This window comes from Tinamus guttatus, unplaced genomic scaffold, assembly GCF_059628265.1.
Source record: "Tinamus guttatus ecotype Peru unplaced genomic scaffold, ASM5962826v1 Tinamus_guttatus_pri_ptg000995l, whole genome shotgun sequence".
Taxonomy (NCBI): domain Eukaryota; kingdom Metazoa; phylum Chordata; class Aves; order Tinamiformes; family Tinamidae; genus Tinamus; species Tinamus guttatus.
In genome coordinates this window covers 37,069-51,074 of record NW_028289529.1, presented here as the reverse complement: position 1 = coordinate 51,074, position 14,006 = coordinate 37,069, and the positions used below count along the sequence as shown (strand labels likewise).

At 39.9% G+C, this 14,006-nt stretch overlaps 1 protein-coding gene across 1 annotated transcript; it reads left to right on the top strand.

Moving 5' to 3' along the window:
- The first annotated feature begins 8,397 nt into the window (after positions 1–8,397).
- On the top strand, positions 8,398–13,397 carry LOC148590925 (exosome complex component RRP45-like). The gene is made up of 12 exons (XM_088538303.1): positions 8,398–8,502; positions 8,615–8,709; positions 9,093–9,212; positions 9,326–9,428; positions 9,884–10,021; positions 10,541–10,623; positions 10,966–11,098; positions 11,287–11,375; positions 11,537–11,683; positions 12,042–12,232; positions 12,537–12,615; positions 13,180–13,397. The coding sequence occupies exons 1-12, from the start codon at positions 8,437–8,439 to the stop codon at positions 13,259–13,261; spliced, it is 1,326 nt and encodes a 441-aa protein (XP_088394429.1). The 5' UTR covers positions 8,398–8,436; the 3' UTR covers positions 13,262–13,397.
- Positions 13,398–14,006: the final 609 nt, after the last annotated feature.

Below are 14,006 nucleotides of genomic sequence, written 5' to 3'. Positions count from 1 at the left end.
CCGCCTCCTCGGGGCCAGGAGCCGCCGTCGGGGGGCCCGGGGTAGCCCGGGGGCTCCCGGCCGAGAAGGGCGCTCGCGTGGGGAGCAGAGCCCCAGCCCCGGGCCCGAGGGAGGGCACCGGCCAGGTAACACAAGGCAGACAGGAACTTGAGCTCAAACCCTGGCCGCTTGTCCAGGCTACACGAAAGCCATGACAAATACTGTCTGCGGGGCTTCTCCCTGCTCCCCAGGGCCCTCTGTGCACCCAAGCTACAGGAGAGCGGGTGAACCCGAGGCGGCTCCTGAGATCCTCATGGAAAACCTTCCATGCGTGTGTTTGGATGTCACTCTGCGCTTTCCTCAAGCCATTGATCTCGGCTAAAGTCACATTCCCAAAGCAAACATGGATTTATGAGCATTAGGACTGAATTTTAAAAGAATAAACATAATGACTGCTGCATATATTCCTAATTTTGTCAAGACCATACTAACTGTCTTGCTCTCCCAAGAAATATGGCAAATAAATATATGAATTCCACTTTCCTTAGGATAAAACTTTTCAAATTCTTAAATTTAAGTATAGCTTTGACGCAAGTTTGAGCTGAGAAGGTAATTATCTATTGAGCTACCATTTTACACTGAATCTTCTATACTCATTTGACCTTTGTAATAATATTTAATATACAATTTGAAGCAATTTGGGAAAATGATAATTCATCTCTTCCTGAAGTAGCAAAGCTTCATTCTGACATCTGTATCAATACTGTAGAAAATATTATCTGACAGAAGCACAAAAGCCCCACATCCATAATCCACCAGCACCTTCCACCACCACTAGATACTTTCCTGGTCTATAGCCCCTCAAGCACAATATTTACCAGCTTCCCACTTTGCCTTTATTAGGAGTGAGGAATTGAACTACTTGAAACAGTATTTTCTCATCAGTTTTTCTTCATGAGGAATTCAGAATTAGAATTTTGGGAAATACAACAGTATTAACACACTTTTGAATGCACAGAATATTGATCTAAATGTCCAGGAAAGACAGTCTGCTGCCCTGGGCACTAACGCCTTGTAAACAGCTGCTGTATACAGGAGTCCTTACTTCCGAAATATGCCTTTGCACCTTAACAAGGACTCTGTTTTAGGAACCAGTTGCAAATACAAAATTGTATTTAAAATCAGCAAAAAACATCTCTTTTTTGTGATCGAAACAGAATTCTGAAATTACTTAAAGTTGCATTTCACCATCTTTTACCCCAAATTTAATCCTATATAAATATAACACAAAGCATTTCACAGACTGTGTACAAAGACATATGTAATATACAAACTCAGTAGATAGGTATGTGAGAACTTTTTCCCAATCCTTATTCTTCATACAAAGTAGTAAGGCTCTACAGAGAGATAGCCACTTTGAGAGTGGTTATTCAAGAGAGGTGCATCCATATGTGTTAAAAATGCACCTTCTGATTGTACTAAAATATTTTAGTATAAAGATTGACTTCTCGAAAGAAGCTGTCACAGAGAATAACAAAAGGGCTTGAAAAAGATTATGCCTGCCAATTTCTCAAGTAATTAGGTGGTCAGGATTCATTTCTTGTTTGCAACAGATACTTGCAGGCTGAATAAGCAGGAGAAATATTCAGAAAGAACACTTCTTATTTAGTGGTTTAACTTGACCATTTATTATTTATCCTGCTTTCTCTGGGGTTGAACCACCTCTCCTGCAATTGCATTAATACGTGCTGTCTAACATTGTTATAGCTGACGATTCTATAAATGCAGTCAGATTTTCCTTCTATTTGTAACCAAATGTACTTATTCATTCAGTTATTACTCTGAGTCATGATGGTGTTTTGGAGGATCTGGGAATGGAAATGATACTGATTTGTTGGAGTTGTAAGGCTCAGCAGATTCAATTAATAGGCAGCAGAAATCCAGGTCATGATCATCACAGCACCTCGTACACATTTCTTCCATCCATCCTATACTGGCAGCAGTGTAGTCTGGCACTTGAGACCGAGAGACTGTGGATTGTGGGAAAATGGATGGAATTATCCAAAATAATTCTGGTTTCAAAAGAGAAAAATATTCCACAGTTTTGCTCATCATAAATGTGCCATCATCACTTATGGATCAGCTTTTCAGGCTTTTCAGTACTATGGATTTCCCCTGTGTTATAAGAATAGTAGAGTAAGTGCTTACAACAGTAAGATCAACAAAGTGTATCAGTAAACATGCTTGTCTACTTTTCCAGTAGAAAAATTTAATTTTTCAAACCTATATTAGTTTCAATCTCAAACTCCTGAGTTCTTGTATCAAGCCACTTATGCTGTATCAATTTAATATCCAATAATTAATCTATTATCTCTGCCAAGTAATAGTCAAGACCAGAATGCAATAAAGTGCTTCTTAAAAAAATAATAGTAATTTTTGCCTACACTGAGTAATTATCCAACATTTAACATGAAAGGAAACTAGTTTCTACTTTATCGTGAACATTTTTTATTTTTTTAAAACAATGAAACATTCAGCAAGGAGAATCAATTCCCTGTTCAGTACAAACAAGTGTCACACTCCTCTGAACTTGAAGATGTTTCTGCCAGGTTTGAAAATTTTAAACAACACTAAAAATCTTAATCCAGACATTGCTTTTTTATGTTTGGAGCCTTCGACACTAACTTTAACAGTTCTTGGCTTAATGTGATTCTTCTAACTCAAAGGCTATTGTAAACACAACAATAAAAGCAAGCCCCCCCCCCGCCCCACGCACACGTATCGAGAGCGACATGCTGAAGTGCATACCTCTCTGGCCGAGACACACAGAGAGAAATTGCACAACTTAGAGAAAGCCAGACTCTTCCCTGCTAAGTATTGTGCCGAGCCTCTAAGTTATAGATTAATTAAGTGCCATTACATGATGACAGAATAATATTTCAGCTCTCAAAAGAAGACAGAGTGTTTCTTTTCTGCAACTTTGCTGCCTGCCTGCCAAAATCCCACCCAGCAAAGACTTTACCACTTTCCCAGAGGATTGCTTAGAGATAAGAAGGGCTGAATAGAAAAAGGGTCAACAGGACTAGAACCTCTGACAGGACTCTTTCTTGAGAAAATAAATTTCCTTTCTACTAAAAATGAAACAGAAGAGCTTATGTGAAGCCTATGGCATGGGCAGAAACAGTACAAATATTCCGGGGTGAACTCAGAAACTTAGCCTCTGGAGAATAATAAAACGAACATCCAGAGAGCAGACGGACCAGAACTTATTAACTTGTTTAAATCTGATACTTGGATGGTTTGCCTATGATCCAGAGCTTCTTTTAGGGAATAAAATTACTGGGACGGATAAATTAGGAAACTACCCACCTAAATTTTAGGCACTCAAGCTGCGGCACCTTCCTGCGAACCAGTAAGGTACAAAGAGCCTCACAGCTGTGCTTCAAATACAGAGCTTGTTTAAGTGTTTTTCTGGACTAAGGCCAAGAGGACCTCACTGCATCAAGCTGTTAAGCAGCCTGAACTGCGCAAGTTTTATTTCCGCAGCCTGCGCTGCTCACAGTGATTACCCACCTCCTTCACCCCCTCTGGTAGAACTGTGTTTGTTTCTAAGCCTTGGCAGCTCTTGTAAAATCAAGCTATTAAAAGTATTTTTTATGTTTATGTAGAGCTTTTCTTCCCAAATCTATCTACTAAAACATTGAATACAACATGTTGTGCATATACATGTAAATGTGTATACTGGAGACACTGGAGAGTGGGAGCAGCAGCAAAGCAGCATGGGGCACATTATATTTAAGTTTACTGTGAAGAAAGAAGATCAAATTTTAATTATTTTTTATTAAGCCATAAAATATGGTTGCTGGAGGCTTAGAGTCAAGATACTAAGATTCTGATGCAGTTTGTTTTTTTCTTCGGTCGTCATATGTGATTTTGTCTCATGGCTCAGTTTGGTAGGATAATCGAATTTGGGCATTTCAGCCTGCAGAACATTGATCTCAAATGAAAGAACGCATCTCTGTGGGCACAATAGATCATTAGGTTCCTCTTTTGGAGGATTCCTGCGTTAGTCTAAGTGCCTGTGATTTATTCACTTACTGGGCAGCATAATACACTCATTCCCTTCCTCTGTCATTTCAAAAACCCAGTGTACTTCTATTACTTGGTTACAATTACAACTCTGCCTTTTACTGAACAGAAACATTGCAGTAATTGTGTATTAGCTCAGCTTCTATTTCATTAGCCTATTCCATTGACCTTATTTTCCCATGTATCCTGCTTCAAATTTCCACTGATATGTGGTTTTAAACATCCTTAATTTTTGCATCAAATTGTTTATCCTTCCTAGCACACGTGCACGTACAAAATCTCCAAAGTAAGCTTTGTGCAAAGATGTCACGAAACACAGGAAGTAACTCTTTTCTAGCCCTCCCATACAACTTGGTTCCTTTGAGGCCTAAGTTACTGACTTGATGGGAATCTCACCCAGCTTGTCCTGAAGTCCATCACCAAATTCTCTGTGTATTTTACTGATCTTGAACAAAAACAGCTTCGGAAGCAGGAGTTTACCTTACTTGTCTCCTCAGCAATAAAGATAATCAAAACTAACTTCTGGAGAAGTTGTTGACAGAACAATAAAACCTAGTAAAAGTGGGGATGAAACATGCAACTCCTCTAAAAATAACATTTTATCCAAACTGTTACAAGAACTTCTTTTACAAGGAAATTATTGCTTTGCTAAGCAACCAGACTGTAGCTCCACAACAGCCCAGTCGCTCACCTCTGTCAAAAGAGCACCCAAAGGCTCTGGGCCCCAGCCTGCCCAACAGAGGCACAAGGCTCTGCTCCTTTACATGAATGTAAACCAGAAGTGACAGCGCTGAACTGCTCATGTTGATGTCCAGAGACCAGTCTAAGCCTGCAGAACGCAGAATGTAAGGGCGCTACTGACAGCAGAGCGCAGAGTGAGACAAAGGGGCAGCTCAGCACAAAACATTTTAATCAGGAAAGATATGACCTCTGCAGAATACTTCTCTGCGTGAAGTCCTACTCTTATGTTTTAAGCCTTTATGCCTTCGGCCTGTACGGTCCATATAGCCTTCAATAAAAGTTTTTTTCCAATCCAAAAAAAAAAAAGATAGTGACATTTTCAGTGCACCTTATACATTATTGCAAGCTGACAAAATGGCAAAGTAAGGTTTCACAGTCACCACGTCCTGCTACTATGCACATGAAATGCACCACAGGAAGATATTCTTTTCCAGCTTGTAAGCCAATAGCTTTCCAAACTCAATCAAAATCCTGTAATTCAAATTGGCATCTCTCCTTCTTGCATATTATCACCACTAATAAAATGTTTGTGTGCCAGATTAGGTCTCTAGTGAAACCTCTGCAACCTCACTGTTTCCATGGATTTATTGAATGGTCCTTTAATTTGAATGTAGAGCCAAAATATGCATATGTATCATCAAGAAAATAATCTAGCCATGATGAAATGCAGCCATGGCCATGAGCGCCAAGGGAACTGGCCCAAGTCATTTTAAGGCCACTCTTAATTACATTTGAGAGGTTGTGGTGTTCAGAAGTTCCTGAGGATCCAGGAAAACACAAATGCCACTTCTACCTTCAAGGACAAGAAAGAGGAACTACAGACCAGTCAATCTTACCTTGATCACTGCAAATAAACTTGGAAATATTTCCAAACATATAAAGGACAAGAGTGCGATTGGAAGTAGTCTGCACAGATTTCCAAATGAGGGAGGATCATGTCTGGCCAATCCAATATCCTTCTATGACGAGTCACAAGGCTTAATCATTTTTTTTCAGACAAATTAAACTCTGTTTTCCTGAGGTTTAGTATGACAGTAGTGGCAAAGCTAACCCAATTTACCGTGGAGAGAACTTGCAATGACTGTAGACAAATTCCCAATGATACAGTAAATGGAAAAACAATACCAAAAAGCTGCTTCTCCAGAGCTCATTTAAAGGTAGTGGCCCAGCCACCTTCCTCTCATTTCCCTTAATAGGTTAGCAGAACAGAAGTTCACATTTGTTATCATAATGATATTGTGTAATGCTACCATTAGACTCCTACGCTAAAACATGCGGAGAGAGTGAGAAAAGGGTAATGCAACATTGTTCTGATTATCCTATTTGTTTGAGACGTAACTTAAATGCATCACCAAACAAATTCTATTCACTGGGATGTAAAAAGACTTCACATCTCTTTAAATTATAATACGACAAATACTCTGCAATCCTGCTTCCACAAATGCTAAGACTTAGAGCATTCATGAAAATGGTCTCTTAGTAAGTATAACGACAAATGCAAAATGGTAGCACATAAACGATGTAAAAAAGTTAATTTATAGGTTTAGCTCATGTTTATTTGAATATGCAAAAAAACCCCACACCTCTTCATTGAATTTCTATGAATGCAACATACATACCACAGTGCAACAAAACGAATGCATCAGTTTGTAGAAAAGCATTTGCACTAACATACTTGGCAAAAACAGCTTAAATTAGAGAGCCATTTAAAATGCAAAGCCTGCATATACAGCCTCTTTCAGAATTTTTCCACTTTTGTTATTCATCTTACACATTTTACCAACATATTTCTGTCAGTGCTTACTAACTGTGCATGTTATACCCTCCTGCTAATAGTAAATGAAACAATTCAAACTGTGGGATTTGTGTTCAATGACTTAAAAATGCCAGCTCTTCATTACTTACTCAACTGTATGTAATTCAGAAATTAGTTCTGCTATTAATCCACACAAAATAATATCAAATCTTAAGCGATGGCAAACGATTAGTATCCACACTCAAGATTTCATGTCAAAAGTTGCATCGGCCAAATCACTGCAGAACTAAGGGCCAAGTCTGCTTACAAGGAGCAAGCTTGGTCCCAGTGGAAGGGCTTTTCTCCTACGACTTTTCTCCTGTCTCCTAGATAAAAGCAGGATAGTCAGAATATGAGTGAAACCTACACATCAAAGTCTAAAAGAAAAAACAAACAAAACAAAAAATAACATCATGATGACAGTTGATGAGTTTGAATCTTATCCCAGACATTAACGTATTTGTGACTAAAGTTTGCAGGTTTAAAATCAGTTTCTACCTTACTGTTGCTTTACATTCAGTATCATTTGGGAAAACTGTTTACTTGTCTTTGTCTCTACAACATGAGAGCCATTATAATCCCTTGTTGGTATTCTTTTAGAATAAATATCTTTTCTGAAAATATAAAATCAGCGTGGGCAATCTTACAGTACTTTTCCTCATTTGGTCCCATCTGCAATTTTCTGAATATGATGCACTTGTTCAGAGTAAACAGCTGCTAACTCCTGCTAAACGTGTTAACAAGCTTTAAAAAAAAGACACCATAATGAAGATATTTCAACAGCCTACAGGAGACTATGTGTAATAGATTTTCTCATTTCAACACAAATGAAACATAAAAGACACTTGCAGAGGCCTTGAGTTTTAACTTGCAAGACATTTCAGAACAGGAATTGTTCAGGGAAGTTTGTTGTACGTTTGTAATCCTACTTACCTTGTTACTCTTGCCAGCTTAGCTGTTTTCTACAGACTATTTTTCTCTGGCATCTCCTTAGTATTCTGCCTAACTTGAAGACTGCGCACTGCATCTGTGTTACCAATGAAAATAAGAGATGCGTTCTTTTAATTCCATACAATTTCCTGAACAGGACCTTTTTCACAAATTCCCATGGTCCTTATTCTCTGTCACTAAAAAACACATCGAGACTCACAGGCACCACAATAATCCCTTCCAAGGCCACCTGAGCCATCACTTATGAGTACAGGTCACCAAACCATGACTAAACCTTACTTCCTCAACTACTAAATATTGCTTTATTTGCATTCCCATTGCAAGGTAATTCACTACTTTATGACCATTTCAGGCCAACTGGACTCAAATTTCACACCCAGCAGCCTCCATGTTTCAATTCTTAACAGAGCTTAAACTTAAAAACATTTGGATGACTTACAGAAGCACCGGAAAGTCTCTTCCACTCATTTAAAAGCAGGGCTAGTGATAACAAGCAAACTGCAGATTAACAGAGATTGATTTAACATGTAAGTTCTCGAGAGAACGAGTTTACGAATGCAGAACATGACGCTGAAATCAGTCACTCTATCAAGCACATTTACTGAGCAGGCTGAGCCCCCGGGGATAAACATGTCTCTCTTGGAAGCTGTGCTTTGCCGGAGCTGCGAAGACTGATCCCGCGTTCAGCCTCAGAGCCGCATGCGAAGTGGGCCGGGCCGGGCCGGGCCGGACCAGCTCAGGCCGAGCTGCGCTTCGCCTCAGCCCTTCCCGCGCTGGGGCGGCTCGCGCATGCGCTCTGCTGTCCAACGGCTGCCGCGTGATGACGCAGCGGTGCGCGCCGGTCGGGATCGCACAGGCTCGCGCCGCCGTTAACGGCCGCCATGAAGGAAACGCCGCTGTCTAACTGCGAGCGGCGCTTCCTCCTCCGCGCCGTGCAGGAGCGGAAGGTGTCGGGCTCCCCTTCCCCTTCTTCCTCTCCTCGCGGGCGGCGGCAGGGCCCCGGGCCCCTTCCCCGCGGGCGGCGATGGTGCAGTAACCCTGTGCGTGTCTCTCCGACAGCGCCTGGACGGGCGGCAGTGCTATGACTACCGCAACGTGCGCATCTCCTTCGGCACTGACTACGGCTGCTGCATCGTGGAGCTGGGCAAGACGAGGTAGCCGGGGCGGGGTGGGGGTTCGGCGGCCGCGGGAGGCCACTCCGCGCGCCTGGCCTGCCCTTCCCTGTCTGGGGAAGAGGGCTTTAAAATAATCCGTGAGGCCCAGGGGGAGGGGCGTTGAGAAGTAATTCCCGGGATGAAGGCTGGAAGCGACAGCAGTTCGGCAGTAGGAATCCGTGCAATAAATTGGAGCACAGAGGAGAGAGAGGGCCTGGGTAGAAATTTGGAGATGACAAGTACAAAATAAAAACTGAAATGCAAGTATATATATGTCTATAAACATATATATATTTTAAGGGATTCTCTCATGTTTCTAGTGGTAGATATTTTTTTTCCTACTAAATTCAGTGATCTGAGGGTTTATTGCCCTCTCACTGCAGGGTTCTTGGACAAGTCTCATGTGAGCTCGTGCCCCCCAAGCCAAATCGGGCTACGGAAGGTATCCTTTTCTTCAATCTTGAGCTCTCACCAATGGCAGCACCCGCTTTTGAGCCTGGCAGGTATGTAGTTTCCTTAAAAAGCTAAAAAGAGGGGCACCATAAGAGCCATTATTAGGGTCCATGTAAATATACAGTTTAATTGCACACAGTCTGGGGCAATTTTGTTTTAACAGGCAATCTGAGCTGCTGGTGAAACTGAACAGGCTGATAGAACGATGCCTGAGAAACTCGAAGTGCATAGATACGGAGTCTCTCTGTGTTGTTGCTGGTGAAAAGGTACAGGAAGTTGCTGACTCCGGACACGAGAGGACGTATATGTTTTTTTCAAAGTGGTCACTGTCTTGTTTTGAAAACTCACAATTTTGACTTTAGCCTAACGTAGTAAGGATGTAACCATCTGAGTTTGCATGCCATGTGTTTTAATTTACTCATCTCTGCAAGCCTTTTGCAACAGTTAGCACCCTGAAGTATTTCTTTGCCGATTGAATATCTTAACTATATTTCATTGTTGTGTATCTGTCAAAATTACCAGTGTTTAAACCTAGCATACTGTGTATCTTTGGATTTACTAAGATTTTTCATTATGACTTCTTAAACCAAGAACTGATGAATTTATGAGTATACTCTAGTACTTGGTTTTGGTGACTCAGAAGCTGAAATCATTGCAATAATGACAGCTTCTGTGGAATCATGCTATCAAGTCCTGAGCCATTATGTGCACTTTTCCCTAGGTTTGGCAAATTCGTGTGGACCTGCACCTGTTAAATCATGATGGGAACATCATTGATGCCGCTAGTATAGCAGGAATTGTAGCTTTGTGTCATTTTCGCAGACCAGATGTATCTGTGCAAGGAGAGGAAATAACTGTGGTAAGTTATATATCAGTCTATAGTAAGTGCTATAGGACCGCAGATAGTTGTTCCTCTCTGTCCAAGAGAGAAGAAATAAATGTTTATGTCAGTAGATGAACTCCAAGATCCCTGTTGCTTAGGATGAAGGCCTTGTTGCACAACTTGCAAGAGGATAGTAAGTAAGTGAGCCTGCTGAACACATAATTTTATCAACTTCAGGCTTAGGGGAGTATTAATTGTAAGAAAAATTTTGTGGAATGTTTTGACTCATGAGCTACTGTCAACCAGATCAAATACAAGAATGAAGAATGGGCTGTATTAATTACCTATGTAATTAATATCAGAAAGAACCACACAAGAAGTATTAGAAAGACTTTTCTTTTGTTAATATTTGGATCAGTAGAAGTTCACGTACCTTTTTTCTATGCTTTTTTTTTTTTTAAAAAAAAATCCTTTACATATCTCATGCATACAGTACATCTTCTTCAAATTAAATGTTTTGTAAATAACTTTCTTCTGGACTAATTCTTTTTAAAGTACACCCCTGAGGAGCGTGATCCTGTCCCTTTGAGTATCCATCACATGCCTATTTGTGTCAGTTTTGCCTTCTTCCAACAAGGGTAAGCTTTTTTTTAAGCCTTTGACAGAAACAAGCTATTAGCAGTTCTGCAGAAAATGACAATGTAGAAGAGTCCTAAAAATATTGGTAACCATAGACTTGTTTCTTAAAATACTTTACCTGGAATGAGAAATGATGGTAATACTTAAGCATACTGCACAAGTTTAAAAGGAAACAGCACCTTTTACAGACAATGAAGAAATGGATTGAGGATGGAAAGGCCTATTCATAATTACTATTTCTATTTAAGCTTTTTTTTCCCCATTCTTATTTTATTAAGGATAGTAACTTCCTTGCAAATTTTTTTTTTCTTATTGCATTATATGTGGAAACTTCATTCTAGTACCTACTTACTGGTGGATCCAAGTGAAAGAGAGGAACAGGTAATGGATGGTCTCCTTGTAATTGCCATGAATAAACACCAGGAAATTTGCACCATACAGTCCAGTGGTGGGATTATGCTGTTAAAGGATCAGGTAAATATTTGCCTTGAGCAGTCTTTCAAATCTAAACTACTCCCTGTAGTAGTGTAGATACTGAAAAGTCCTGTTAATGTGAGTTCCTAGTGTATTTTATGTGTTTTTTGTCTGTGGTGTAATATGGTTCTGGTCAAATTCCTGTTTTTTACAATTATAACCTGCTGTTACATATATATTATAAACAGGTTCTGAGATGCAGTAAAATAGCAGCTGTAAAGGTTGCAGAAATAACAGAACTAATTCAGAAGGCTTTGGAGAATGATCAGAAAGTTAGGTGAGTTTGGGGAAAGGGGCAAGAGATCATTTTCAATAAACATGTGGGAGGGAGCAGCCTTTAATATGAATAGCATTTTTTTTCCTTGTAGCTGTTTTAAGCATGAAAAGAAAAAGAATTTGTAAACGTAAAACATCCTGAAATAACATGTCATTGACTAGGAAAGAAGGTGGGAAATTTGGCTTTGCAGAATCTATACCAAATCAGAAGATCACTGCCTTCAAAATGGAGGGAGCTGCTGTTGATACTAAGGATGTGGAAGAACAAGCAGAAGAAATCATCACTAAGGCTGATCCTCCTTCTGAAGTGTATCCTTTTTAATGCGACATGTGGGAGGGGTGAGGGGAAAGGCTTCCCCTCAGCTACCACTTCAGCACTTTTAAAGGTAAACACGGCCAAAATTTCTCACAGTCTAGGTACTCTCACAGCCTCCAGATGAAATTATCGCCATCATACTGGTGTTGGTGGTAACAGCCTTTAGATAATTTCATTCATATTTAGTTAACGTTAAGAATTAAAACTGTCCATCTCCCTAGAAACAAAGTATTCTCTTCTACCTCCCCCTTAAAGACTTAGGGAGAAAAGACACAGATTAAAATCCACCTAATTTGCATTAAATTACCAACAGATTGCCAACTAACAGGGGCTTTTCTTAACTACTTCAAGTTTTACCCAACCAATACTGCACACTCCTGGGACAGCCCAAATTGGGGAAGGAATAGAAAATGCCTGGGGAGACCTTGAAGAATCTGAGAGAGAAGAAACTGCAGATGAGGAAGGTGAAACTGATGCTACTGCTTTTGAATGGGAGAAAGTTAAAATGGAGGATACCAGTGTTACCAACGAAACTGAGAAAGGTGAATATTCATATTGGTATTAGACACTTATAACAACATCACTTTGTTAGCAGTCAAGAATTAAAAGAGTAAGAACTGCCCGTCAAGAAAGGGGAACGAGGATAGCCACTTTTTGAGACACCCCTTTCCTAGTTAGTATACCACCCAAAACAAATTTCTTTTTAAGAAATGTCCAGGTGAAGGTTCAGAGCAGCACTAGCAGTAGTGAGCATCTGTCTTTCTAGTTGGAGTATTTATTTAGGAATAATTACTAGCTACCGAAGTCTGCACAAAACTCATCAGATGTGTGTTTGTTTCTTTGAAGATGAACCTATTGTCTTGTCTGATAGTGAAGAGGAAGAAGTTGTCATTCTGGAACCACAGGCTCCACCACGGAAAACAAGGTAAAGGTACTTCGACAATACAAGGGGGAAGAAGTAGATGAGGAATAGTTTCTGAAAGCACCAGCTGTTTTCAAAGACATCGCTCTCTAGCATGTGTGGAGATGACCAAGGCCAAGCCCAGAACTGCAGTGATCAAAGGGGCTGCAGAGAGAGCAGTGAGGAAGTTTCAATGGATGGTAGTCAGCTCCCTTTGGAGAACACTAGTCCTGTCTGACCTGCAGCTGTGCAAGAGGCTTAAAAATGTTTGACTAGTCTCAATCCTACCACGGGCCTAAGAGCATCAAAGTGTATTTGAAGCAGTTACTGCTTAAGAGATGCTGCAGAGAGTGCCTCTTATAGCTCATCTTGAAATTCAATCCTTCAGAGGTGAGACTTAGTGTCATAGCCCTCCATTAGCCATGGAAACTTAAGTTTAAAAATGTTTTAACACATGTAAACATTCAGATTCAAGTTGGAGCTCTGTGCTGAGCAGGGTAGATGTTTGCTGTGTTAGAGAAGATCAACTAACTTTTAAAATAAAAATCCTTAATGTGTTATTTTGTTTAAAATGTCATTTGCTCACAGAACACAGGCCAACTTGAAACAAGAAAATACAAGTAAGAAAACATTTAACAAAAAGAGAAAAAAGAAGAGAGTTGCTCATTAAAGTGATCACCTGTCCTTCAGACATAGTGTACAATACATAATTTGTCTATTGTTACTGACCTTATTTTTGTAGATAACTTTCCTCCCATCCCAACTCAGGTGTGCTTTCGTATATACTTCACATATGTGTACACATTTTGAAATAAAAGAAATCAAGTTTCTGTATAAATTAAATTCTCTGGTAGTAAATTCTCTCAACTGACTCAAGTTGTTTAACTTGAGTTGTACAAACAGGCGAAAGAGCAACCTTAGCAAAACAGTCCCAGCAACAACTCAATTTTTATAGGAGTATAAATCACAGTACTACGTGTTGTAAGATAGGTATAGACAAGAGGTCAGTTGTTAGAAAGAATTAGGGCTCCAGCTTAACAGCAGGAGAAGGGTTCTTTGATTAACATAGCTATTACCATACCTTGAAAGATGCCATGGCAGGATGTGATTAAGACAGTCTTTCTGGATCATTCCATATCTTACCTTCACTAAAATTGCTTTATAGAAAATGAGCAAAAATAAAATTACTTGAAATATCATAAAAGCAAATGGCCAAGGACAAGAGGCTGCAAAATGTGAATGAGAATGACTCACAGTTCCGCTTTTTTTTTTTAAAGTTTAATTAAATATTACATGCAACAAACAGGAATGCTTCTTGTCCTAAAGAATTATGTTCTGAATTTAAAATGAGGCACAACAAAGCAAAGGAAAGAAGTTTCCAAGATGGTTTAGCTGCTTTGGTTGAAAACTGAGTC

Coding starts and splice junctions, on each gene's coding strand:
- LOC148590925 (XM_088538303.1), top strand. CDS start 8,437: ATGAAGGAAACGCCGCTGTCTAACTGCGAGCGGCGCTTCCTCCTCCGC. Junction 8,710..9,092: donor GTGGAGCTGGGCAAGACGAG/GTAGCCGGGGCG, acceptor CTCTCACTGCAG/GGTTCTTGGACAAGTCTCAT. Junction 10,022..10,540: donor AAGGAGAGGAAATAACTGTG/GTAAGTTATATA, acceptor TTCTTTTTAAAG/TACACCCCTGAGGAGCGTGA.